This window comes from Macaca nemestrina, chromosome 7 (genome assembly GCF_043159975.1).
Source record: "Macaca nemestrina isolate mMacNem1 chromosome 7, mMacNem.hap1, whole genome shotgun sequence".
Taxonomy (NCBI): domain Eukaryota; kingdom Metazoa; phylum Chordata; class Mammalia; order Primates; family Cercopithecidae; genus Macaca; species Macaca nemestrina.
This window is the reverse complement of record NC_092131.1, coordinates 15,896,063-15,923,771: the sequence shown is the minus strand read 5'-3', so window position 1 is coordinate 15,923,771 and position 27,709 is coordinate 15,896,063. Positions and strand designations below refer to the sequence as shown.

At 45.7% G+C, this 27,709-nt stretch overlaps 1 protein-coding gene and 1 pseudogene across 3 annotated transcripts in view; one reads left to right on the top strand and one right to left on the bottom strand.

Annotated features, from left to right (window-relative positions):
• Positions 1–14,567, bottom strand: part of LOC105467549 (fibulin 5) — a 79,012-nt gene extending 64,445 nt beyond the window's left edge. For 2 of the 3 annotated variants that reach the window (XM_011717222.2, XM_071099710.1), the window contains exons 1-4: positions 14,085–14,567; positions 9,788–9,842; positions 7,434–7,485; positions 3,786–4,040 (exon numbers count right to left, since the gene is read on the bottom strand). In XM_011717222.2, the coding sequence (XP_011715524.1) occupies positions 3,786–4,040; positions 7,434–7,485; positions 9,788–9,842; positions 14,085–14,101 (379 nt within the window). In that variant the 5' untranslated portion in view covers positions 14,102–14,567. Of the gene's footprint in view, positions 1–3,785; positions 4,041–7,433; positions 7,486–9,787; positions 9,843–13,581; positions 13,906–14,084 lie in introns of those variants that run through there. The other variant, XM_011717221.2, reaches the window with a different exon arrangement.
• Positions 14,568–23,913: 9,346 nt separating this feature from the next.
• On the top strand, positions 23,914–24,517 carry LOC139364084 (peptidyl-prolyl cis-trans isomerase A pseudogene; annotated as a pseudogene).
• Positions 24,518–27,709: the final 3,192 nt, after the last annotated feature.

Genomic DNA, 27,709 nt, shown 5'->3' with positions numbered 1-27,709 from the left:
CCAACTAATTTTTGTATTTTTAGTAGAGATGGAGTTTCACCATGTTGACCAGGCTGGTCTCGAACTCCTGACCTCAGGGGATCCGCCCACCTCAGCCTCCCAAAGTGCTGAGATTACAGGCATGAGCCACCATACCTGGCCTTAAATTTGTTTTTGTAAATAATTTCTTTATCTCTTAGAGATAATTCTGAAGTCTTTAAGGATGAAATTATATGAAGTCTGAGATTTGCTTTAAATTAATGCACTGAGTAGAGTATAAAGAAGAAAGGAGATTGTGCCTGTGCTGATAACTACAGAAGTTGGGTGATAAGTAAGTAGGTGCTCACTACGTTCTTTCTACTTTTGATTAGGTTCGAAATTTTACAGAGCAAAAAGTTTCATTAAGAAAAAGAGAGACAGAGAGCTGGGTGCCACGGCTCACACCTGTAATCCCAGCATTGTGGGAGGCTGAGGCATGAGGATTGCTTGAGCCCAGGAATTCGAGACCAGCCTGGGCAACATGGCAAAACCCTGTCTCTACCAAAACAATACAAAAATAAGCCAGGCATGGTGGCATGAGCCTATAGTCCCCGCTACTTGGGAAGCTGAAATGAGAGGATCACTTGAGCCCAGGAGGCAGAGGTTGCAGTGATCGAGGAGCATGATGGCACACGCCTGTAATCCCAGCTACTGGGGAGGCTGAAATGGGAGGACTGCTTTGAGCCCAGGAGGCAGAGGTTGCAGTGATCGTGCCACTGTACTACAGCCTGGGTGACAGAGCCAGACCCTGTCTCAGAAAACAAAAAGAACAAGAGAAGGACCTTGTTTTTAATCCTGACTTCAGCACTGACTCTGAGCACCCTTGAACAAATCTATACCTCACTGAGCCTGTTTTCTCATTCAAAGCTTGAATCGTTCAAATCGTAGCTCAGCCCCTCACTTGCTGTGTGACTTTGAACAGGTTTCTTAGCTTCTCTTCTTCAGTTTCCTCATGGGTGCAAAAGGATTGATAATAGTTTTACCTTGTAGATGGCTGTGAGGATCAAATGCATTAATTATTGTAAAGGTTCTAGCACACAAGTACTATCCAAGTGTTTGATTTTATTACCACCGCTGCTGCGGATGTTACTGTTGATCATTACTTTTATTTTGATGAAGAGGAGAAGACACCTTTGGAGATGTTGTCCTCCTCTCCTAGAACGCTAAAGTTTCAGAAATGTTTCCCAAGCCTCCCTGACTCACCCGCTGCTCATGCAAAGCCTCCTCCATAGGACCAGAGCTGTGCTCTGGAAAACACCCACATTCTCTGGGCAGTGACACCTGCACACTCACCTCCTTGTCTTTTCTCAATGATTTCCCCATCTTGTCTCCTTCCCTCCCACCTTCCACCACAGTGCCTTGCTTCCCTTCCACCTGCTCCCAGGCCCACCTCTCTTCCATCCCAGTTCTTGGAAGGAGCGGTAGGTAGAAAGAGCCTCCCTTCCCCATCCCTTCTCTTACCTCCTCCCACCCCCACAATGCCAGCTCTTTACAATACGCAGAGGGACCTCAGCGAGGGCCATTTGAAAGCCTTCTGTAAACCAGGAAACTATGGGGTGGGGTGAAGGGAAGTTAGAAAGAACTCAGGACTTATGAATGCATAATGCTGAACTTTTTGGAAATGGATGGGCCTGGTGCCAGTCCTCACTAGGGCTCCTAGATTGTATTCTCCTTACAAAAGGGCCATTATGAAAGTTCCGCATCTCCCGTGTGACAGGTTCAGAGCCATAAATGGCATGACGTCAGAGGGACCAGGGGAGGAATAGCTTTCCCAGCCATGTCCTCGTTGTAAGGGCACTGGGACCCTGGAAGGAGGTCTAGGGGAACGAGGGAGACACTTTGGAGAAACCCGCAGCAGCTCCCAGCTCTTCTGCAAAAGAGGCCACTGAGCTTGCCCAAGGCATCAGCTAGAGCTGTCTGCACCACCACCACCCAAGGCCCCTGCCAAAACCGCAGAGTGCCTCCAAGGAGTCATTACACCCTCTTCCTCAAGACATTTAAGGGCTGATCACTTGGCTCATCCAGCCCCCATGTGACATCCTGGAAGAGCAGCACCTTCCACCTCTCTATCTCTGCATTTTCTTTTGGGATCATTTCTTTTCTACCAGCTAGGAGAGGTCATTTCCTATAGTTAGGAGACTGCAGACACGGGAGAAGTTAGGAGAGCTAGAAAAGAAAAAAAAACAAGTCCCTTCCAGTTACAAAGGTTTTTCCTCCTGATGCTGGTTATAAGGAAGCATGTTACCATCTTCTCCACCCCCTGCTGGCTTGACTGGACCCCATGCTCATTCCCTTTGCACACTCATCAACATTTAAGGTAAACAGTAACCAGCTCTCTCTTTCTCTTCCCCGCCCCACCCCCATCAACACACACAGAGACCACACCCCTTGAGACCAGTGAAAATGTAGAAGTTTGGGTTCACGCATATCCAGCGTTTCCTGGTAGCTCTGAAGACACTTGTCTGCATATTATTCATGTGTATTCGAATGAGAAGGCACGCTCCTTCACATAAGCATGTAGAAGACACTTTAAATTAACAAACACAGCTCCCCTAATAGTGGGTTACAGCTCAGCACTCCAGAGCCCTGAAATAGGACAAAGAAAAATCTTGCTAGACCAATGGTCTTCCAAACTTTTGGGAAGAGGAAAAAATATTAAAATTTCAATTCATATATATATTTTCTTAAGAGACAAGATCCCGCCATGTTGCCCAGGCTGGAATGCAGTGACTATTGACAAGCGCGATCATGGCGCACCACAGCCTTGAACCCCTGGGCTCAGGTATCTCCCCCTTCACCCTGCTGAGTAGCTGAGACTACAGGCACGTGCCACCACTCCCAGTTTCATATTTATTTTTTATCTCGTCCTTTTAAATTTGATATTTCTTATGTGAAGTTTATATCCTGCAATCCATATTAGTATGACGGGTACGTATGTAATTTATAAAAATCCGTATAGTGGGGATCCAGGCTCAAAAAGATTTTGCAGATGGGATGCATGATCAAAAAGTCTAGAGCTTTCACTCTATACACCATCTTCCAGAGCTGGAGACAGTTGCAAGATTTTGGCCTGACCACAGCTAAAGACCAGGGAGGATCCTAGGTAACTCTCCTCCAAGGCCATGCTGGCCCACAGAACCTAAAGCTCTCTTGGGCACTGGTCACGCCCCTTGCCAATTCCTTTGTGCCTGCTTCTTCCCAGAGGTCCATTCTTGCTATGAGTTCCTATCAGTGAGGCTCCTTTTGGCCAAAAGCGCATTAGTTCCAACCCAAGTAACCTGCTTTCTTTCCAGAACAGTTGGCGGTGCCCTTCAAGGCTTCTTCTATTGCAGAAGCACATGTTCCAATCAAAGGTGTGGGGGCTGAGGGCAGAGCTGTGGTCCTTTCTAGATCTTCCTCTGAGATTTACTTACTGTAGTAAGTCTGACCAGATGTATTTGTTATTTAATTGAGAAAATATTACCTTGGTCTTTAAATATATAGATGAGTGATAGATAGATATAGATAGGTAGATTGACGAAAATAAAATAAAGAAAAAAATTGGTTTTCTGGAGAACTGTGAACAAAACAGCAAAATAACCTCCCTAGTTGGGCAGGAACCCGGAGATACAGGCTGCTGGGAGTGAAACTGGGAATGCAGAAAGTCAGTCATTGTTTCACTGGTGCATTGAATGGCAACTACCAACCCATTTGGGGTGAGCATGCCAGATACAGACGACATCTTCCCCAAAGCACAGCAGAGAGGAACAAAAGGCTGGGCTACTTACCCACACATTGGTTGCCTTCATCCATCTGGTATCCAAAGCGGCATATAAGAGGCCTGGAGATCGTGGGATAGTTTGGAGCTGAGAGCGGTGGGGCAGCTGCTGGGTACGGACCTGAGTAGGGGGTCGAATAGGGGTTCGAGTAGGGCCCTCGGTACACGGGGTTTGTTCGGGGAATGCATAAATACCCGCCATTTTGGTTAACACACATCATGTCTCCTCGGCAGGCCTCGGGGATGGTCCGGCATTCATCAATATCTGCAAGGCACAGAAAGGACAAGCATTAGTGCCCCCGCCTCCCCAAGCTGCGTTGTGTCCGGTGCATATTTAAGCAGAACTTGGCACCAGGCGTGGAGGAAGCACTCCCAAACACACTTCACCAGCATCTGCTCCTAAACACCTGGGGCAGCCCCAGCTCATCGTGGGAAGGTACCTTTAAATGCTGGCTGAAGTGAATCAAAGTAACCAGTGTCACCCAAACATCAGCCTTGCAAATACCACCATCATGATTTTGACCATATCTACAAAAACCTTGCTATAGTTTGAATGTCCCTCCAAAACTCATGTTGAAACTTAATCCCCAGTGTTGCAATATTGAGTGGTGGGGCCTTTAAGAGGTCATTGGATCGTGAGGGCTGTACTCTCATGAATGGATTAACCTACTCATAGATTAATGGGTTAATGGGTTATCTTGGAAATGAAACTGGCGGCTTTCTAAGAAGAAGAAGAGAGACCTGAGCTAGCAGCCCAGCCCCCCTCACCATGTGATGGCTTGCATACTTCAGAACTCTGCAGAGAGCCCCCACCAGCAAGAAGGCCCTCACCAGATGGAGATCCTCAACCTTGGACTTCTCAGCTTCCACAATTGTAAGAAATAAATTCCTCTTCTTTATAAATTACCCAGTTTTAGGTATTTCGGTATAAGCAACAGAGAACGGACTAAAACAAACTTGTACGATCATTTGCACATACTCTTTCTTTAAATAAACCCATATTTGAAGCACAAATAAATGTATTTTTAAAATCTTACATGACTACAGCAGGTGAAAATTAGCATAAATAGAAGGTAACAGTAAAAATAAATATATACTATTAAAATGAAGAGTGTTTATCTGCAGGGGTACCATCTAATATGCCAAGGACCCTCGTGCACATACTACACTCTGAAAATACTGGAATGGGCCAACAATTGTCTCCACTTCTATTTCAAGTAACAGTGGTCGGGAGAAAGAGTCTCTTGCATCAGGAAAGACAAGGCTTAGGCTGGGCACAGTGGCTCACGCCTGTAATCCCAGCACTTTGGGAGGCCGAGGCAGGTGCATCACCTGAGGTCAGGAGTTCAAAACCAGCCTCCTAACATGGTGAAATTCCATCTCTACTAAATACAAAAAATTAGAGGGGTGTGGTGGCGCATGCCTGTAATTCCAGCTACTTGGGAGGCTGAGGCAGAAGAATCACTTGAACCCAGGAGGCGGAGGTTGCAGCAAGCCGCGATTGCGCCATTGCACTCCAGCTTGGGCAACAAGAGGGAAAATGCTGTCTCAAAAAAAAAAAAAGAAAGAAAGAAAGAAAAGAAAAAAGAAAAGGCTTGACTGAGAGCTAGTTGCTTGTTAAGAAAGCAAAGCTTTGCTTTCTAGTCAGCTCTGTGCCAGCCAACAAAGCCCATTTCCAGCCAGGCTGGGCTCTGCTTATTATGTCTGGAAGGGGAGAGGTGGACTCTCTAGAAAATCAGCCTTGCTAGGTAGGGTACAGACAATGGGAGGCCTGAACTGTGGCTCCAGCAAGCAGAAGACATGATCCCATATACCGAGCCATCTCACCAGCCTTGGAGTCTGCTCTGTGCAGGGCTGGAGACTGGAGACCACACGCCTGCACCCGACAACTCACCCCCAGCATCTCATCTGAGAAACTCACACCCAGTCCTACCAGAGGAAGGAGCAATGGCAAGGTGCAGAATGCAACAGCCTGTTCTTCAGCTTGAAGCCTGAAGCCATTGTTGAAACTGGGGGGCCAGAAAAGAAGGCCACTGCTCCACTCTTCATTCCTCATCAAATCTTCAAGTCAAAACGCCTTACTTTAAAATCAAAATGTTAGCCCAGATTTCCCAGGACAGGGTTTATTCCTCACCTTTCACCAGTTTTTCAAACCATCTATCTCCCCTCTGGAGTATGCCTGACATGAGCTTGGAGAAGACAGATGATTTTGCCTAAATTAAGTATAATGTAAAAGCTAAATACTTCCCCTAAGATGGGGGGAAGTAGGGCTGTCTTACTCCGTTCATATGCCCTATGCTCTGAGCGTCCTTTCCACACCCTGTCCTTGTTAATGCTCTTCCTTCTACCTGGAATGGCATTTCTTAGGATCCTATTCATCCTTCCATACCCAATTCAAATTGACCTCCATTAATGCTTTTTCTTTTCTTTTTTTTTTTTTTTTTTTTTTTTTTGAGACAGAGTCTCTCTCTGTTGCCCAGGCTGGAGTGCAGTGGTGCGATCTCAGCTCATTGCAACCTCTGCCTCCCAGGTTCAAACCATTCTCCTGCCTTAGCCTCCTGAGTAGCTGGGGCTACAAGCACATGCCACTACACCTGGCTAATTTTTTTGTATTTTTAGTAGAGACAGGGTTTCACCATGTTAGCCAGGCTGGTCTTGCACTCCTGACCTCAGGTGATCCACCTGCCTCGGCCTCCCAAAGCGCTGGGATTACAGGTGTGAGCCGCTGCACCTGGCCCCGTCAATGCTTATTGACTCTGGACATAAGGTATCACTCTCTCCTCATCTTCCACAGAGTCCATTGCAAAAGATGGCATGCTAAGAGAATGCCCCTCACAAACACTCCAAAATCTCCTCTTCCTAGTCCTCAGAACCTGTGAATATGTTGGGTTACATGGCAAAGGGGAATTAAGGTAGCAGCTGGAATTAAGCTTACTAAGCAGCTGACCTTGAGATGGGGAGGTTTTCCTGGATTTTCTGGGTGGGCCCGATATATTCACAGGAGTTCTGAAAAGTAGAAGAAGAAGAGGCTGATTGGTCAGAGAGATGCTACAACAGAAAAAGAAGAGATTCAAAGTGAGAAACACTTGACTTGCTGTATTGGCTTTGAGGATGGAGGGAGGAGCTGCCAGCCAAAGAAAGCAGGAGTTTTCTAAAAGGTAGGAATTGCCCTCCACTGACAGTCAGCAAGGAAACAGAACCTCAGTCCTACAACCATAAGAAACTCAATTCTGCCAACAACCAGAAGGGAACAAAAGTCTCACTTAGAGCCTCCAGAAAAGCACACAGCCCTGCTGACACCTTAATTCTATTCTGGTGGAGACTCAATTCAAACTTCTGACCTACTGAACTGTAAAATCATACACTGGTGTTGTTTAAGCCCCTAAGTTGGTGGTAATTTGTTGCGGCAGCCCTAGGAAACACCAATCCAATAGAAACCTTCAAGAGAACAGAGATCAATTCTTCCACCCCTCTCAGTGCTTAGCTCAAGGCCAGGCACAAAGAAGGTGATCAATAAAAGGGCACCATTGACTTCAGTCATTCCATGTCACTGTGTTCTTCCATGGGCATGGCTAATCACTGAACAACAGAGAAAGAAACAGCCCTGCAACTGGGCGGAATGCCTCCACCCCAATGAAGGATCCGCAGTGGCTCATACCTAAACACTGTCCTGACTGGCGATCCAGGTCAAAGCCATTCGTGCACTGTGCCTGCAGGGAAGGAGAGAGGAGAAACAGGCTAAGTCATTTCACACCATAGAAGTCTTATTGCTGCAACACAGAAAGTTGGGGAAATGGAGCAAAAAAGAAAGGCCTGCAAAATACCAATACCTGTATTATAACCCCTATTTGTTCTTCTAAAATTTTTCCTTACAATTATTTTACACTTAGAACTACTTTCTAAACTCCCCACACCAGGCCAGGCGCAGTGGTTCATGCATGTAATCCCAGCACTCTGGGAGGCTGAAGAGGGAGGATTTCTTGAGCCCAGGAGTCTGAGACCAGCCTCAAGACCCCATCTCTATGTTTTTAGAAAAACTTTATTAAAAAAATAAACTCCCTGCACCATTGCTTCATAGCTCCCATTTTTAGCAGACAGTTTTCAGGTTTTTTAATGCTCTAGTTATGAAGAGCAAGAGGAATCACATCTGCTGAGACTAATGTGGCATGCTCCCTGTTCATCCCCTTTCTGGGAATGAATGAGACTGCTCTTAAGGGCAATGACTCTTTCTTTAGGTGCGACCTCACCTTCAAAGCGCCGAATATGAGTTATTTGCCCCCATGAAACCCTCTACCTGATTTTGATGTCTGTACATAAATAAAAGCTACACAGAGATGCAGTCGGTTTTCTAAGAAAAGTTGAATTGAGTAAATTTCTCCATTTCAGTCTCAGCAAATCAATGACACAAAGATGCTTCCAGAAAGAGATAGACCTCAACAATCCCAGAGGGTTGTAGCTTTTACATACAACTTGAGCTACAAGTTTATGTACTTAAAAAAAAAAAAAAGTGTTGGGTGGGCTGTTTGGGAAGATCCCGGGGCCTGACATTTTCCAGGAACTCCCATCCCTGGCCTTTTCTACAGCTTCGGAGGTTGGGCTTCCCTGAGCTATTGGCTGATTTGCGGAGATGATGGATTTGGCCTGCACTCCCAGGAGAGGGTTCAGGGGTCCCAGGGAGTTGGGGCAAAGGAAGTGGAGCAGACGAGCCAGGAAGCTGTGCCGGGAAGCTGGGAGGCCAGGAGGCCCAGGTTCCAGTCCTGGCTGTCAAGGACTGGCATAGGTTCAAGTCTGCTGGACCAGGGCACAGCTTCAAATTCTCACTCTAGCCCCTACTCTCTGCGTAACTGTTCTATGCCTCAGTTTCCCCATCTGTAAAATGGGGGGTATGTACATAGTTCAAAATGGTGGTAACGACGATGTATGTTAATCTATTATATAAAGTGCCTAAAGTGCAGTAAACACAACCCTGAATCGCTGCCCTCAGGGCCTACCTGTCTTCATGTGTATGCCATGAGGCTGCCTTAGAAAACCCCAAGGTCTAAAATTCTTTGTTACTCTTCCCAAGATCCTTCCCATTGCCAGTGGCCTGAATATGCTTCAAAATTCTTAACATGAAGAGAGAAAATGCTCCCCTACCTGCCCGCAGCCCTCAGCCTGCTCAGAGATAGCGCTTCTCTCATTTCTTTCCCGAGCCAGAGCCACAGAGAGGCCCCTCGGAGTTTTCAGGAGGGATCTGCCCACATTTCAGGGCTGACACACAGGGGTCCATCTCTCCGGTTGCTTAAAATAAAGCCCAGGATGCTGCAAGCTTCTTCCAGAACCCCTAAGGCCCTGAGCCTGGCCTTGCCCACCCGCTTCTTACTCCTCTGAGGGGTTTCGGCCCAGCGATGGGCCCTCCTAGGTTTGGAGCCGAATTATGCAACACTGCATGCTGGGATGTTTGGGTAACCCCCACTTCCTCTCCCACCTCCTCCAAGAGGGGTGTGTCTGTGGCAGCACATGCAGACCCGTGGGGGTCCTCGGGTGCCACTGCCCAGAAACATTAGAGCATATTGTACTTTTCAACATTGAAGGTAGGTTGAGGCCTGCTGTGAGCGGCACAAATGAGGCCATGCAATCTGATTAAAAATGTATGCTGGGCTTAACACCTAGGTGATGAGTAGATGGGGGCAGCAAACCACCATGGCCCACGTTTACTTATGTAACAAACCTGCACATCCTGCACATGTACCCCAGAACTTATCATAAAATAAAATAGAAAAGAGTCTTGGACTGGGAGTCAGGAAACTGAGCACCAGCCCCAGCCTTGTCACTTACAAGTCATGCCACCTGGGCCGAGTCTCACTTTCTCTGAGCTTCCACTGTTAACCTCTGAGAATGAAGAGCTCAGATGAGGTCAACTGTAAAGCCGCTCCCACCTCCAGAACCCTAGGGTTCCATAACACAAGGCTGGACTCCCTCACCCTGGTTTTTAATACGCTTGTAGATATTTTTTCAAAATAAAAATCTTACCTGTGCATTCCCAGGGCTTGGAAGACAGAGAGCCAGAATGGTAACAGTGAGTATCCTGTGGAGGTGAAAAGTCAAATATAAATGCCCAAGGCAGATTCAGGTCTAGGGGAGTGTGGGTTGCATGCGGCCCGTGACGTGTAACGGAGATATCACCTTGGGCTTGTATGGGGGGGTGTGCTCCAGGGAGGTCATGGTGATTCCAGACACCCCAACTACCCAAGCAGAACCACACCTCTTCCACTTGTCTCCTACATTGGGATAATGTGTTAGATCACACTTTTTAATAAAAGGTTTGGCTGCTTCAAAAAAAAAAAAAAAAGGCTAAGGTCAGGTGCAGTGGCTTACACTTGTAATCCAGGCAGGAGGATTGCTTGAACCGGGGAGTTTGAGACAAGCCTGGGCAACATGGTGAAACCCCATTTCTACAAAATTAAAAAAAAAATTAACTGGGCATGATGGCATGCACCTAAAGTCCCATCTACTCGGGAGGCTGAGGTGGGGAGGATCACCTGAGCCCAGGGGGTTTGAGGCTGCAGTGAGCTGAGATTATACCACTATGCTCCAGCCTGGGTGACAGAGCGAAACCTTGTCCTCCCCCCACCACAAGAAAAGCTAAAACCTCCCACTATGGTATTAACCAATTCCTTGGTCTTTATTCTTTATGCGAGATGTGCTTGACTTTTGAACATCTTTATGCTGAAATGATTACAGAGTGAATAAACCATCATCGTGCCCCCAAACAATGAAAGGAAAAGAAAGTGAGAACATGAGGCACTTTGAGTGGCACCAAAGAAAGGTGTCATAGGAAGTCACTTAACCAGAGCATTGAGTCCACATGCGTGAAAATCCCCCGTCAGTGGACGGGTTGGGGTGGCCCAGTCCCCTGAAGAGTGTGGCCTGCGGGAACCGCTGCCAGCAAGTCCTGATGGAGGAAAGGACTCAGGGAACCTGCGCAGCCTGGGGAAAATGAAACCCACGGAAAAATAGGAGGAGGAGTTACAAACCCAGGGCTCAGCTCTGCCATGCACAAGCCAGTGATGCTCTGGGAGCCTGCAACTCTGCCCTTCGCCACACACAGGCTTTAATCCAGTAAGATTGTGGCCAGCAAGATTGCTTTAAAAATATAAAATCTGGCCAGGCGCGGTGGCTCTCGCCTGTAATCCCAGCACTTTGGGAGGCTGAGGCAGGAAGATCACCTGAGGTCAGGAGTTCGAGACCAGCCTGGCCAACATGGTGAAACCTTGTCTCTCTACTAAAAATACAAAAATTTGCCAGGCATGGTGGCACATGCTCTGAGACAGAGTGAGACTCTGCTTAAAAAATAAAAATAAAATAAAAATACAAAATCTCTACTACTACACACTGATGAGGCTATTAAAAAATGGAAAAGAGCAAGCGTTAGGAAGGATATGGAGAAAGTGAAACCCCTGTGCACTGTTGGTGTAAATATGGTACAGTCTCTATGGAAAATAGTAGGATGACTCCCAAAACACTAAACATAGAATTTCCATGTGATCCAGCCATTCTACTTCTAGGTATATACCCTCAAAAATTAAAAGCAGGGACTTGAACAGGTATTTGTAAACCTGTGTCCACAGCAGCATTATTCACAATAGCCTAAAGGTGGACACAGTCCTTTGATGGATATGTGAATAAACAAAATGTAGTCTGTACATACAAGGGAATATTATTCAGTCTTAAAAAGGAAGGAAATTCTGACATATGCTACAATATGAATGAACCCTGAGGGCATTATGTTAAGTGAAAAAAGCCACTCATAAAAAAGACAAAGGCTGCTTGGGTCCACTTATACGAGGCACCTAGTGTAGTCAAAATTACAGAGACAAAAAGTGGAATGGTGGTAACCAGGGGCTAGTGGGAGGGGAAGATGGGGAATTGTTGCTTAATAGGTACGGAGATTCAGTCGTGCAAGGTGAAGAGTTCTGGAGATTGCACAGCAACGTGAATGCATTTAACACTACTGAACTAGACTTTTCAAAATGGTTATGGTAGAAAAAAGTACAAAATCAGGCCGGGCACAGTGGCTCATACCTCTAATGCCAGCACTTTGGGAGACCGAGGTGGGTGGATCACCTGAGGTCAGGAGTTTGAGACCAGCCTGGGCAACATGGTGAAACCCCGTCTCTACTAAAAATACAAAAATTAGCCAACCGTGGTGGCGCACGCCTGTAATCCCAGCTACTCAGGAGGCCAAGAAGAAGAATCACTTGAACCCAGGAGGCAGAGGTTGCAATGAGCCGAGATTTCACCACTGCACTTCAGCCTGGGAGACAGCGAGACTCCATCTCAAAAATAAAAATAAAAAAATAAAATCTATGCAAAAACAGAGCTTTATGTAGTACTATTATTCAGTTCAACAGCGGTTTATCCAAGCAACTACTGCTTGTGGGTGTGGATGCTAGACAGAGGAGCTACAGAAACAACCAGTATCCTTGAGAACCAATTGGAGAGCCACGACAATGTCTATACACCTTGGCAAGGGCATGGAAAGAAATACCTATTGGGTGCCATGACAACCAGGCTGTGGGTAGCGACGACTTCCTGGAGAAGGTGATCTTGAAGGCTTCTTCAATAGAGCAGTGAACCTGGGGACATGGCTGAATTCTGTGGCCCGTTACTACAAACGTGCACTGCAACAACATAATCCCTCCCTTTCAGGACACATGGCTTATCTGAATTAGCAACCCTGGGTATTAGAGGACCTGGAATTAAGGTTACATCCAGAGGGAATAGGGCCCTGATGTGATCTTAGGAGATGCAAGGCCATTTCCTTTATCTAGTGCCCAATCCAAAAAATAAGGACGCTGAGAGTCCACAAGTTTTCATCTAAGTGCCTGGGTGAGCCAGATTCTAGAACACTGGAGACAGCTCTGACCTTATAAAGTGAAGAGCCAAATCCCAGGGCTTTTTGATATTTGCCATGGCCAGATTTATATCTGGAAGGAATGAAAGAACAATAACAAATTTATTTTCCAGTCTGTATATTATGAATTTCAATGTTTTCCTGTTTCTTCACATGAAGTTTCCTTTCAGTTGGTTATAAAACCCTGTCTCGTTTATGTTGGAGACAGAACAGGCTGACTGCAACACAGTGGACTTCAAGAGCTAGTGGCAAAGGCATGCTAACCCCATTTTCCCCTCACTCCCCACAGCCCCATTCCCTTTGGCTAGAGGCAGCCCCGGGACAGGTCTTGCCTCAAGCCCAGCCTCCTGGAAGAGCCACAGCTGAGTCCTGGAGGCCAAACAGGTTCCAGGCTAATAGGATTTTCCTAAAATGAAAGAATACCCAAGCACTTACTGCCTCACAGCATCATGAACAGCTGCACCTTGTGATTAAAAAAAAAAAAAAAGACCTAGAAACTCCAAAAACGAACTAACTATAAGAACAGCTGGGGGGAGGCAGGTTGGTGCTCATAACTGGTCCTGGGAACTTTCTAAAGCAGGTGAGTTCACTCGTTTTGTGCCCCAGCCTAAAACACAAGGAAAGCCGGAGAGACCAACCAAATACCAGGACTGCCTGTCACAGAAGTGCTGGTCCCCAATCCAGGATGACATTGTTACAGCTTAGTTTTCAGCACACACACACACACACACACACACACAACCCACAGACACGTACATGCACACACAAGGTTAATTTGTTCAAAGCAGTATGTTTTCAAGAACTCGCTGAATAAAGACTGTGGGTGTCATCTAGGTAAAGTTCTCCAAGACTTAAGGATTACTTAGGTGGAATTGCAATTTCCTTAAAGAATAGCAAAACATTTGCTTACATGTATCTCTGTCTGAAGTTCCCACTTCTCATTGGCTTGAAACTTCTGTGAGAATCCCACACAGACATAGAGCAAATCCAGCCCCGCGATGTTTAGCTGGCCCGTCTGCTTGTCTATCAGCCGATGCGGCACAGTACTTGCTAGTGAACTAGTAATTGGCCTCCCAAAATTTAAAAAAATATATACACGAATCCCTTAAAACGACAAAGTTGCTGCCCTTTCCAAAAAAGAAAGAGGAATGAAGCGCTGAGAATTTCGCAGCCCTCTCTGATGCTGACTTTTGAAACTGTATTAGAAAATATCCACTCCCAAAAGAACCCTTCAAGATGGAAATTACAGAGGCGCAGCTTTTTATAATTAACAATATCATTGCATCACTAGCTCATGTCTTTTCCAATATCCTGACACCGCCTGAATCACAGCCATAACCAGTTTCCACCCATCGGATTTTTAGCAAGGCTTCCAGACCCTGGAGAAAGAAAAGTCCAGCGCCGAGAACCCACCTTTTTATTCCTGGCATGTCCAAGATGCGCGAGGAGGAGATGCGAAGGCGAGAAGAAAGCTCGCGGGCGGGACCCCCGGAGGAGCTCGGGCACGTCGGCCTCCTCTGGGCCCTCGGGGCTCGCGGGCGTTTTATTCCAGAGGGGCCGAGCGAGTCGTGGAGAGGACACGGGGAGAGCGCCAGGGTCCTCCGAGCCACTGCAGAGCCCGCAGCGCAAGCACCTGGTTTTGCTTAGCCCTCTTCAGTAATTCAGCATTAAACCAATTGGAGGAGGAATGTTAAAAATGAACACTTCATTTTCTAAGTATGTTAAACAATGCAAATGGGGCCTCCGTCTGGACACAGCTGGTTCAGATTACAGCGCTCACCAACTGGCTAGACTCCTCACAACAATCTTGGGGCGTCTGCCAGGGCCCAGTGCTCGGCGCTGGGAGGAGAGCCCTTCCCCGGCCGGGCTCGGCTGCGAGCGCCCGGGCAGGAGGCGAGGGGCGGGCGCGCGCAGGGGTGCGGGGGGCTGGGAGGGCCCGGGCCCCTTGACCTTCCCACCCAGGGGCGGGGCGGGTCTGGCAGCGCGGCCCGGCGGGGAGGGGCGTGCACGCCCGCGCTGCGTGGCACGGGGACCCGCGGAACGTTGTCGCCTCCGGAAGGAAAGGGACTTGAACTCACGACCCACGCAGCTCCAGGGACTAGAAACTCATGATCGATTGGGAAACCAGAACCTGCGAAGCAGAGGCTTGGGGCGAGTCACGGGAGAGTCGCGATCTTCCCGAAGAAGGGGTGGGGAGCAGCGGGGTAGGGAGGAGGAGGAGGATGGAATCCCGCTGGTGCGAATTCCAGACTTCAGCTTGTGCAATGCAAGTCTTAGGACGCTTTTCTCTCCCTGCCCTCGTCTCCCGATTCTCCCTGGCATTTTCTCGCTTTCTGCCCTGGCTCGAAAGTGATTTTAACAAGTTAAACGGTGATTTGAAGAAGGGACAGTCTGGAAAAGCAGAATGGTGGAAACAGCACATAAGACATGTTAAGTCCTTTGCGTTCATTCTAGTGGAGGCTTCAACTGATTTCTTTTTCCTGTTTTGTTTTTTGTTTTTTCTTTCAAGCCATTGGAGAACTTTGGTCAATGAAATCTTACAGAAGGCAGTCACTCTATAAAACGCCAGTGGATTGACTGTGGCCTATCCCATCTGCTTCCACCTGCATCTTCTACCTGCAGCCGAAAAGCCCTGATCCAGGTCCCCTGTCCTCACCACCACTCTAAGCAGTAGGAATAATCATCTCCATGTTATTGGAGGTGAAGATAAGAGAGGTTAGGTAACTTCCCCATAGTCACACAGCTATTCATTGGTACAGCTGAGCCTCTGAAGTCTACATATTCAGCCTTCCCTAAGGCATTTTTGGGGGTAAGTAAATGGAATTCTACTCAAAGGAGAATAACAGAATGTGGATAGTTGTTGAAGCTGTGTCCATTATACTAGTCTAGTCTATTTTCTGTGTATGTGTTTGAAATTTCCTATAAAACACTTTTTAAAATACCTTATGTTTATATGGTTGTTCATCCCCCATTGTTTGTAAAAGCAAAAGATTATAAACACCTTTAAGGTTGATCAGCAAGGCACCAATAGGGTTAAATAAAGTAAGGGGCTTCCAAAGGGACTATTGTGCAACCAATTAAAACCTAGACACATAAGAGTCCACATTGGACGACTCCATTTATATAAAATTCAAAGTCAGATAGTGACTGGGAGGGGGCCTAGCCCCTTCTGGGTGCTGGTAATAATCTAATTATTGATCTGGATGCTGGTTATGTAGGGATGTGTACACTTAATATTTGTGAAGTCTTACGTATGTTATACTTATTTTGAAAGACTGAAACAGCTCCGTATGCACTGATATTGAAGGATTTCCAATATATTTTGTGGGTCAAAACAGTAGAATATTGGTAATTTCACATAGATTGATCTAATATAGTAATAAATGTAAAAAGTAAGCTGCAGAACTGTGTGTAAAGCATGCCATCATTTGCGGGGAAAAAAAATAAATACATAAGTTCTTGCTTGTACACGTACAGAAAAGATATCACCTGAAGGATGCATGAGAAACCATGAGTATTATTGGTCTTCACTCAGGCTGCCATAACAGAATACCATAGACTGGGTGGCTTATGCAATAACATTTATCTCTCCCAGTTCTGGAGGCTGGAAGTCTAAGATCAGGGTGTGGGCATGGCCGGGTTCCCATGAGGGTCCTCTCCTGGTTGCAGATGGCTGTCTTCTCGCTATGTCCTCACATGATGAAGAGAGGGAGACTGGTGTTCCTTTTTTGAGATGGAGTCTCCCTCTGTCACCCAGGCTGGAGTGTGGTGGCATAATCTCGGTTCACTGCAACCTCTACCTCCTAAGTTCAAACAATTCTCCTGCTTCAGCCTCCCAAGTAGCTAGGATTATAGGCACACACCACCATGCCTGGCTAATTTGTGTATTTTTAGTAGAGATGGGGTTTTGCCATGTTGGCCAGGCTGGTCTTGAACTCCTGGGCTCAGGCAATCCACGGGCCTTGGCCTCCCAAAATGCTGAGATTACAGGCATGAGCAACCACGCCTGGCCAGAAACTGGGGTTCCTTTTATAAGGGCACTGGTCTCATTCATGGGGGCTTCACCCTCATGATCTAATCACCTTCTGAAGGCCTCATCTCCTAGAGCCATCACCTTGGGGATTCAGATTTCAGCATATGAATCTGGGGGTTTAAACATGTGGTCTGTAACCGTCTCCTAGGAGGGAAACTGGGCAGACAATTGGAGAATAGATAGGAGAGGAAAATTAGCTCCTTATTGCTCACTTTTTGGTATAACTTGAATTTCGTGCCTTGTACCTGTATTATCTATTCAAAATATGAGTAATATTCAAAATAATAAAACAAAATATCTGATATAGAACTAGTTGTGGGGGTAGGGAGAGTTTTAAGGGACTCAGTCCATTCACCTCGCAGATACTGTCAACCTTCCTGAAGAACAGGGAAGCAGAGGAAATCAATATACCCGTTTCCTACATAGGTAAATTGAAACCATTGGAAGCAAAACTGTCCCGGGACCCATCTTGGATGAGAGATTGTTTCCATCTTAAAACTGCAGGGTTGGAAAGGGGGAGAAAACGAAGACTGCCATAAAACACTTGGGTCTGAGTCTTGGTTTTGCCTCCTACCCTCTCGACATCTCAGTTTTCTCATCTGCAAGATGGCGATGATAACATCTCTCAGGGTTGTTGCAGGAATGAAATAAAAGTTATCCTTTTGATTTTCACTGTGTCCACATTCCCATTCCCTACACAATGCCCTCCAAAATATCCTTAATAAATAGTAAATTACACACTTCCGTGGACAAGGAAATCACAGCCTTACAAAAGAGCCCATCTCACTATTGAATAGCTCACATTGTTAGAAAATTCTCTCTTCAGTTGAACCCAAATCCACTTCCCTGTATGTAATTACCGTTCATGGAATCTAATTCTCCCTTCTAAAGCCAGGACCCCCTCCCTCACTTGGAAACAACGAGCATCCTATTACCCTTCCACTCATTGCCCGCGCTACTATTCATTCTTATCTACAGGCTGAACATCCCAGGGATTTTCAACTGGTCCTTATGTGCCCCAAGACCCGGAGGCAGCCTGTCTATCTCCTCTGGCAGTTTCCGCCTCCTGGTTCATACTGAATTTGCACCAACAAAAACAACTTGTAATGCACAGGCTACGTAAGAGCGTCTTCTCTGCCCTGTACTTGGACTGCAAATTCTTTTTAAGCAAGAACAAGGTTTTACATATGTCCTTATTACATTTTTATTCACTGTTTAAGATCTTTCTTTTGGCCAGGCGTGGTGGCTCACACCTGTAATCCCAGCACTCTGGGAGGCTGAGGTGGGCGGATCATGAAGTCAGGAGATGGAGACTATTCTGGTCAACATGGTAAAACCCCGTCTACTAAAACTACAAAAATTAGCTGGGTGTGGTGGCATGCACCTGTAATCCTAGCTACTCAGGAGGCTGAGGCAGGAGGATTGCTCGAACCCAGGAGGCAGAGGTTGCAGTGAGCTGAGATCTCGCCACTGCACTCTAGCCTGGCGACAGAGTGAGACTCTGTCAAAAAAAAAAAAAGATATTTCTCTCAACATGAATTGTTGTCTAAAGTACTAAATGTCACTCTCAGCTTTGACAGCTACAGAGCTGCTGAATGTGACTTCTTTGACTTTATCACAGTTATCAATAAAAATGCTATCAGGAGGGCGGGTGCGGTGGCTCATGCCTATAATCCCAGCACCTTGGGAGGCCGAAGCAGGCGGATCACCTGAGGTCAGGAGTTTGAGACCTAATAATAATACAAAATAATACTAATACTACTAATAATACAAAAATTAGCCAGGCATGGTGGTGCATGCCTGTAATCCCAGCTACTAGGGAGGCTGAGGCAGGAGAATTGCTTCAACCTGGGAGGTGGAGGTTGCAGTGAGCCGAGATTGCGCCATTGCTCTCCAGCCTGGGCAACAAGAGCAAAACTCTGTCTGGAAATAAAACATAAATAAATGTTAGCGGGACAGTCAGAGTGAAGCAATCCACCCAGATTGGCACTAATCCCTTCTCTTTCTTCACTATTTTGGGGTCACTGCTCATCGTCTGACTCCAGGCGAGACCATCTTCTCTCACAAAAGAGCCAGTCTTACTATTGAACATCCCTAATTATTAGAAAGTTCTTTCTTGAGCTGAACCCAGATCTGCTTCCCTGTATGTAACTAACATCCATGGATTCTAATTCTCCCCTCTGCAGGGACAGGTTCCTCCCTCTTCTACATAACAAGCTGCCTATCCATTAAAACGGTTCCCCGTGTCCACAAAGACTTTGTGAGACACTTTGTCAAGCGATCTGCTAACATCAAAACACATGTTACCTATAGCATTTCCTGACCTAGCAAGTCTATTTTAAAAAGGAAAAAACTTCCTCTGGCATAAACTGCTAAATAACCCTTGCTGGCTTCCAGAGATCATCGCTTTCTTTTCAAATGTTTTTGCTGGGCCAGGCACAGTGGCTCCTGCCTGTAATCCCAGCCTTTGGGAGGCTGAGGCAGGCGGATCACCTGAGGTCAGGAGTTTGAGACCAGCCTGGCCAACATGGTGAAACCCTCCTGTCTCTACTGAAAATACAAAACTTAGCCGGGCGTGGTGGCATGCAGCCTAGTCCCAGCTACTTGGGAGCCTGCGGCAGAAAAATCGTTTGAACCTGGGAGGCAGAAGTTGCAGTGAACCAAGATTGCACCACTGCACTCCAGCCTCGGCGACATTTGCAAAATGAGAATCCTATCATCTGCTCCACCTCCTATCATCAGAATCAAACACAACCAAAACTATAAAACAACTTTACAAAATGCAAATTGGAGTATCAATGTAAGAGGTTATCATCCGCTGAATGAGATCTTCCTGGTTCCAATGAAGCTCAATTTCTTCACTTTGTCACTGTGGGTTGAAAGACAAATAAGCAATTTTATTTTTTTGTAAAGCAATATGTCAAATTGGCGGAAAACTCACAAAATTATAGATTGAATGATATATGTTGACTATTAATATTAAATCAGAGCTGGGCAATGTGGCACATGCCTGTAATCCCAGCAACTCAGGAGGTTTAGGCAGGAGGATTGCTTGAGGCTAGGGGTTCGAGACCAGCCTGGGCAACACGATGAAACCCTTGTCTCTATAAAACATTTTAAAACTTAGCCAGGCATGGTAGTGTGTGCCTGTAGTCCCAGCTACTCACTAGGCTAAGGCAGGAAGATTGCTTGAGCCCAGGAGGCCAAGGCTGCAGTAAGTCATGGGTGTTCTACTGCACTCCAGCCTGGGCAACACAGCAAGACCCTATCTCAAAAATAAACAAAACTTTTATTTTTTTTACTGTCCAAAAATAATTATATTGTAATGCCTTTTTATGAGCAAATGCAAAATAGGGAGGGGGCATTATTGAATGTCTATGATTATGTTAGACGCTACAGCTCCTCTCCTTTGACCCCCACAATAACCCTGTGAAATAGGAAACCCTCCGTTTTGTGGATAAACAGGTGCAGGAACATTGGGGCCATGCAGATAATCAGGGGTCCAAACTCCAGCCCTCACCAGCCTGTTGGATTCTAGAGCCTTCCTTCCTTCCAGTTTACCAAGCCTGCTTTCTCTACTCACAGCTTCCCTGGCTACTTTCCTCCCTGTCTCAGCCCCACAGGAATATTCCAGAACTCCATGGGCCCTTCCATTATTGCTCTGTCTCGCTCGCTCTCCTTTTTCTGAACACTAGTAAAGCCTTTGGTTTCATATATTATCCAAACTTGGCCCAAAACAGTCAGAAAACTAAAATGACAGCCAACACCTGAGTTCAGCATTGGGCAGAGGCTCCACCCCACTGTTCCGCCCGTCCTGCCGTTGGGGAGTGGGGGAATGTCTGTTGTTCCTGATGCCCCCAGAGGCTTCCTCTCTCCTCCTCCCTTGGTCAGACTTCTCACTGAGTACTTGTCTCAGCCTCCTCCTCACTACCTAGTCCCACCTTAACGCTCTAAAATCTGGCTAAGTTCTCACCATTCACCCACATAATGCTCCCTAAGTTGCCTAGTGATTCCTCCTGGCCAAACACAGTGCTCTTTTCTCCACCTCTAATTGTTCCTGTGTCTCTAATTGATGATGCATCTTCTCTCTTTCATCCATGGCTTTAAGTTTTCCTGAGTGTTTACCCCTACTTTTTTTTTTTTTTTTTTTAAATGACAGGGTCTCACTCTGTCACCCGGGCTGAAGTGCAGTGAATTATCATAGTTCATTGTAACGTCAAACTCCTGGGTTCAAGGGATCCTCCTGCCTCAATCCCTGGAGTAGCTGGGACTACAGGTGTGCACCACTATGCCTGGTTAATTTTTAAATTATTTTTAGAGATAGGGTCTCGCTACGTTGCCCAGGCTGGTCTCAAACTTCTGACCTCAAGCAATCCTCCCACCTCAGTCTCCCCAAGTGCTGGGATTACAGGCATGAGCTGCTGAGCCTGGCCTTTCCCTCTATAATTCTGATCACATACTCTTTTTTTTTTTTTTTTTTGAGATGGAGTCTCCCTCTGTTGCCCAGGCTGGAGTGCAGTGGTGTAATCTCGACTCACTGCAACCTCCGCCTCCTGGGTTCAAGCAATTCTCCTGCCTCAGCCTCCTGAGTAGCTGGGATTACAGGCACCAAGCACCACGCCCAGCTAATTTTTGTATTTTTTTAGTAGAGACGAGGTTTCGCCATGTTACCCAAGCTGGTCTTGAACTCCTGACCTGAAGTGATCCACCTGCCTCGGCCTCCCAAAGTGCTGGGATTATAGGCGTGAGCCACAGTGCCCGGCCTGTACTTCAATGTAACCAACTGGTTTGAGAATGTCAGGATTTTCTAGACATACCTGGAATTTCCAGGAAATTCAGCAAATCATTAAAACACCTGGGCTTTTCTTATTGTTTTCGCTGACTGTGGTTTTGACATATAACCATGTGCAAAATGTGGGCTCTGTCCTAAAGACTTCAGGCAAGCAGACTGTGCCGGGGAGCCCCAGAGCTGCGCTCAGAAACTGGTAATGACCTTCTTTCATCTGCCGTCTCTGTTTTGTTCTTGTCAATTTGTTTTCTGACATTTAATATGGATTGAGATTTTGGGCAACCCTAACATATTTACTGTGACTGTAAAAGGGTATGATGGTCCATTTACCTCATTTCCTATTTACAGTCCACATTAGACTGTATTAGTGGCTCCCAGATTCTTGAACGTACCAGACTAGTAAAGTCAACCACCTTGAAATTGGAGAGAATAATATTAGGTGCCAATTTTTAATTTTGCCAGTAAAAACAAAAGAAAATACAACCATGATATATCACATCATCATATTTCATAAGAGAAAGAACTTTTAATACCACATGTCGGAGGGACAGGATCTCATAGCTTGAATGTTTGGTCTTGAAGACAGTTAAGACTGTCTTAAAACCGAGGTTTCAAATGACAGAGTGCAGCAGCGTCATCTGAGAGCTTGTTAAAATGAATAAACTAGGCCTTACATCCTGAGATTAAAGGGGAGGGGGGGGAGGAATCTGCATTTTACAAACACCCCAGGTGATTCTGATGAGAAAATTGTTACTTTCTCAGCAGCTCCGAATGATTTTTAAGCAACAGGTTCTCCCAACACAAGCCTTCCCTGTAAGTATTCTTACCTAAAAGTATTGGACTTGAATTTAATCGAGCTTCTAGAATGGCAACATCAAGCTGAACTTTCTGCCATGCTGGAAATGTTCTGTGTCTGCCCTGTCCAATGTGGCAGTGACTAACCACGTGTGCCCACCGAGAACTTGAAATGCGGCCAGTGCAAATTTTTTGTTTCATTTAACTAATTTAAGTTTACTTTTTTTTTTTTTTGATATGGAGTTTCGCTCTCGTCATCCAGGCTAGAGTGCAATGGCAAAATCCCGGCTCACTGCAACCTTTGCCTCCCAGGTTCAAGTGATTCTCCTGCCTCAGCCTCTCGAGTAGCTGGCATTACAGGCGCCCGCCACCACGCCCAGCTAATTTCTGTATTTTTAGTAGAGACGGGGTTTCACTATGGTGGCTAGGCTGATCTTGAACTCCTGACCTCAAGTGATCTGCCTGTCTCAGCCTCCCAAAGTGCTGGGATTACAGGCGTGAGTCACTGCTCCCAGCCTAAGTTGACATTTAAATAACCACATGTGGCTGGTGGCTCTCATACCACCCAGCACGACTCTAGATCTGACATGACTGACAGTTTGCAGGAAGTATAGAGAATAGAGGAAAAAAATTAAAAGACCCTTGAGGAAGAAACAATAGCAAAAAAGAATTCAAAAAGGGAGAGAGGGTGTAAAGACATAGAAAGAAGGGGAAAAGCCTGTGTCAGTCAGGACCTGTCCAGGAAAAAAAAATAGCCTGTACCAGGTAGTTCGGCAGAGGAATTGAACACAGGGAACTAGTTTCAAAAGAGTCAAAAGAGCTGAAATGCCAAATGGAATGTTGAGGCAACCCAGAGCTATGCTCCCTCAGGAAGCCACTACCTCCCCTAGAGCTAGAAGGACTAAGGAAGAGGAGATGATGCGACCAGAACCCAGGAGTGGGGGCCACCTACAAGAATTGCATCAGGTGGAGGCTGCTAGAGGGCTGGAGAAGCGGTCACTGTCAGAGGCAGAGGCTGGGAGAAATGCCCTGGCTTTTCCCTCCTCTCATCCTTTGAGTCTCCTATGTGTACTTCCCATTGAGTTGGCTGAACTCAGTGGGAAGCCATTGGCAAAGAAGCTTGGGAAGAAAAATGTGCAGGATACCAGCAGAGCAAGGAGGAGACAGGACAGTGAATAGATCCAAAAGCAGAGGCAAATGACTGGTGCAGAAACAGAATAAGCAAATGCAACATTTGCATTGTGTTTGGGTCCTGATTTGTATTAACCAAGTGTGCGTAAAGACACACCTTCGATACAATGAGAGAATCTGAATATAGACTAGGTGTTAGAGAATGAAGGATTGTTGTTATTTTGTAAGATCTGATCATTTCTAACGTGTCTTTATCACTTAGAAAGGCCTACTAAATTAATGGAGGATAAATGAAATGAGATCAGCAAAATCGTGTTAACTATCAAAGCTGGAATATGGATTCATGGATGTGTATTAACTCTTCCTTAGACTTTTCTGTTTGGGAAGAATTATGTAACAATTTAAAAATGAGTTTCAATAGATTTTTTCCACTTTATCATGTGTGATAAAAGTCTGACTTTCAGCTTTTTGCAGATGCTGCCGCTGAGGAAAATCCTGTACTACTAGCCATGGTCAACCCCACTGTGTTCTTCGACATTGCCGTCGACGGCGAGCCCTTAGGCCATGTCTCCTTCGAGCTGTTTGCAGACAAGGTTCCAAAGAGCAGAAAATTTTCGTGCTCTGAGCACTGGAGAGAAAGGATTTGGTTATAAGGGTTCCTGCTTTCACAGAATTATTCCAGGGTTTATGTGTCAGGGTGGTGACTTCACACACCATAACGGCACTGGTGGCAAGTCCATCTATGGGGAGAAATTTGAAGATGAGAACTTCATCCTAAAGCATACAGGTCCTGGCATCTTGTCCATGGCAAATGCTGGACCCAACACAAACGGTTCCCAGTTTTTCATCTGCACTGCCAAGACTGAGTGGTTGGATGGCAAGCATGTGGTCTTTGGCAAAGTGAAAGAAGGCATGAATATTGTGGAGGCCATGGAGCGCTTTGGGTCCAGGAATGGCAAGACCAGCAAGAAGATCACCATTGCTGACTGTGGACAACTCGAATAAGTTTGACTTGTGTTTTATCTTAACCACCAGACCATTCCTTCTGTAGCTCAGGAGAGCACCCTCCACCCCATTTGCTCGCAGTATCCTAGAATCTTTGTGCTCTCACTGCAGTTCCCTTTGGGGTCCATGTTTTCCTTGTTCTCTCCCATGCCTAGCTGGATTGCAGAGTTAAGTTTATGATTATGAAATAAAAACTAAATAACAATTAAAAAAAAAAAGTCTGACTTTCTTTTTTCCCCCTCTTCCTTGACCCATTCTCCTTTCCTTCAGGATACCTGTGAAAACCATCAGTAATACTTACAGGCACGGTGAGTTTTTACCATTATCCACCTTAATCTACGGATAGGATCTCTAATTACTCCTGGGACTCCTCTAAGGAACATTCTGTTCTAAAATCTCAAATCTAAAGCTGCATTGGAAGTTGGTTTAGGATGAGAAATTATGACAGCAAAAGTATGATAATTTAATTTCAAATTAGACTTTTTTGAGTCTATGATGAGACAATAGTCTTGAAACACAGACTTTGCTGGAAGAAACGTTTTCTAAGGTCATAACGTAGAGAAATTTTATGATATCAGAACAGCTTTTCTGTGCCCAGGAAAATAAATGTGGGGGAGAAGACAGGAAGTAGAGAGGATCAGAGGATGAAAGCAGAGTAAGAAACTACCTGGGCTCAACCCAGGAGGTGAGGGTTGAGACTGTAGGATCATGTAAGAGCCCCAGATAAGTTGAAGGAGAAGTGGAGAACACGTGGGCTTCACTTCCCTGCAGCATCCAACTTAGAACCAAAAGAATGGGATTAGTGGTGAGACGAGCCTCGGGAGATGGCTGGGTGACGCCATTGTCCTACTGCCCTGTGCTTTGCACATGACAGGTGCACAAGTTCCTGCACCCCTCTGGGGCACTGGTGGACACTGATCAAATAGCAGTTCACTTCAGGGCAAAAAGAATGCAAAGTACAGAGGCCCCAGCCCAGGTCACAACCACAGAGCGTAGCACAGGGTCCAGGATCCGTCAGGAGACCCCCCACACCCTAACTGGCCCAAAGCCATGTAAACTTCTCAGTGTATACCGATGGGATGTCAGATTTCAATAACATTCCTGTACCAGGCCAGATACGGTGGCTTACACTTGTAGTCCTAGCACTTTGAGAGGCCTAGTCAGAAGGACTGCATGGGCCTAGGAGTTTGAGGCTATGGTAAGCTATGATTGCACCATTGCACTCCAGCCTGGGTGATACAGACCCTGTCCCTAGGTGAAAAAATATATATATAGAAGTAATTTTAAACAGTTGGTCTTAATTTAAATTATAGGTTGGCACAGTGGCTCACGCCTGTAATCCAAGCACTTTGGAAGGCCAAGATGGGCGGATCACTTGAGCTCAGGAGTTCGAGACCAACCTGGACAACATGGAGAAACCCTGTCTCTACCAAAAATACAAAAATTATCCAGGTGTGTGGCGTGTGCCTGTGGTCCCAGCTACTTGGGAGAATGAGGTGGGAGAATTGCTTGAGCCCAGGAGGCAGAGGCTGCAGTGAGCCGAGATGACACCACTGCACTCCAGCCTGGGCAACAGAGTGAAACCCCCCATCTCAAAAATAAATAAATAAATTATAAAGGCATTTTTCTTTTTTTGGCCCATGAAGTCCTACATATCATTTACATCACCAATAAAAGTATTAAAATATCTAGTAATTTTTAAAAATCTACTTACGCAAAGAGTATGACTAGAAAGAAAAGTTTTTGTACACGCATGAAAATTTCTCATGATTTAGTCTTTGAGCCACTGTAATCAGTGTCATTTAAACTTATCTCAAACATTATTCCATTTTGAAAAATGAATGAAAATACTCAACATAGTTCAGGTGGATTAATTTACATATAGTTGGGTTTCATTTATAGTTCTGAGTTTTGAGAAAATCTGAATGAATTGAAAATAAACGGAGAATTTTTTCTTTCTTTTTTTTTTTTTTTTTAAAAATGGATGGGGTGTTGCCCCATGTTGCCCAGGCTGGAGTGCAGTGGCTGTTCAGAGGTGCCATGATAGCACACTACTGTAGCCTTGAACTTCTGGTCTCAAGTTATCCTGCCTCAGCCTCCTAAGTAGCTGGAACTACAGGTGCACACCACCATGCCTGTCTTCTTTTTCCATTTGACTTACATGTATTTAGACTATCGGACCGTGCTTTTTTTTTTTTTTTCCCAATAAGCTGTGAATCTAGGTTTCTCAGTTTTGTTGGCTATTTTTGTTTGTTTGTTTGAGACGGAGTCTCGCTCTGTCGCCCAGGCTGGAGTGCAGTGGCGCAATCTCGGCTCACTGCAAGCTCCGTCTCCCGGGTTCAGGCGATTCTCCTGCCTCAGCCTCCGGAGTAGCTGGGACTACAGGCACCTGCCACCACACCTGGCTAATTTTTGTATTTTTAGTAGAGACAGGGTTTCACGAGGTTAGCCAGGCTAGTCTCGAGCTCCCGACCTCCAGTGATCCACCTACCTCAGCCTCCCAAAGTGCTGAGATTATAGGTGTGAGCCACCTCGCCCGGCCTTTTTCTGGTTTTTGATTTCTTAGACATAAACAGTTTTTAAGCCATGCTATATAGATGATGCTAGCGTGGATCCCTCTAGATTCTAATCTTTTGGCTAGTATTTTCCAACTTGTAAGAAGACAGATCAAATGGCACCTCTCCTGTGAGATTATTAGAGACCTCCAAAGTTGGATCTCCCAATTTTTCTCCCACGATATCTTGACTCTGCCTCCATTTTATAACACATTTTATAATGCTCTCTTTCAGTAAACAGTGAATTCCTCAAAAGCACTAACAGTCCTTTTCACCATTATAACTATGTGCACAGCCTGACATGTACTCAGTAATATCTGCTGAATAAAGACTAAGTTTTTCCTGGTAGATGTTATATCCTAATGAAATTACTTCAGCAAGTATTATCACTATATTGTAATATTTGGGTATTTTATTAAATATAAATCACATGAACAGTGTAGAGCAAGCATGTCCGGTCCCTGGCATGTGGCCCAGGATGGCTCTGAGTGTGGCCCAACACAAATTCATAAACTTTCTTAAAATATGATTTGTGTGAATTTTTTTTTTTTTTAGCTTATCAGCTATCAGTAGTGTATCTTACGTGTGACCAACGACAATTCTTCCACTGTGGCCCAGGGAAGCCTAAAGATTGGACACCCCTGGTGTAGAGAGTCTTTATCCAGCATATCTCAAGAATTAGACAATAGAGGAATTCTGTTTTCCTAGATCGAATTTCGAATTAATTTTG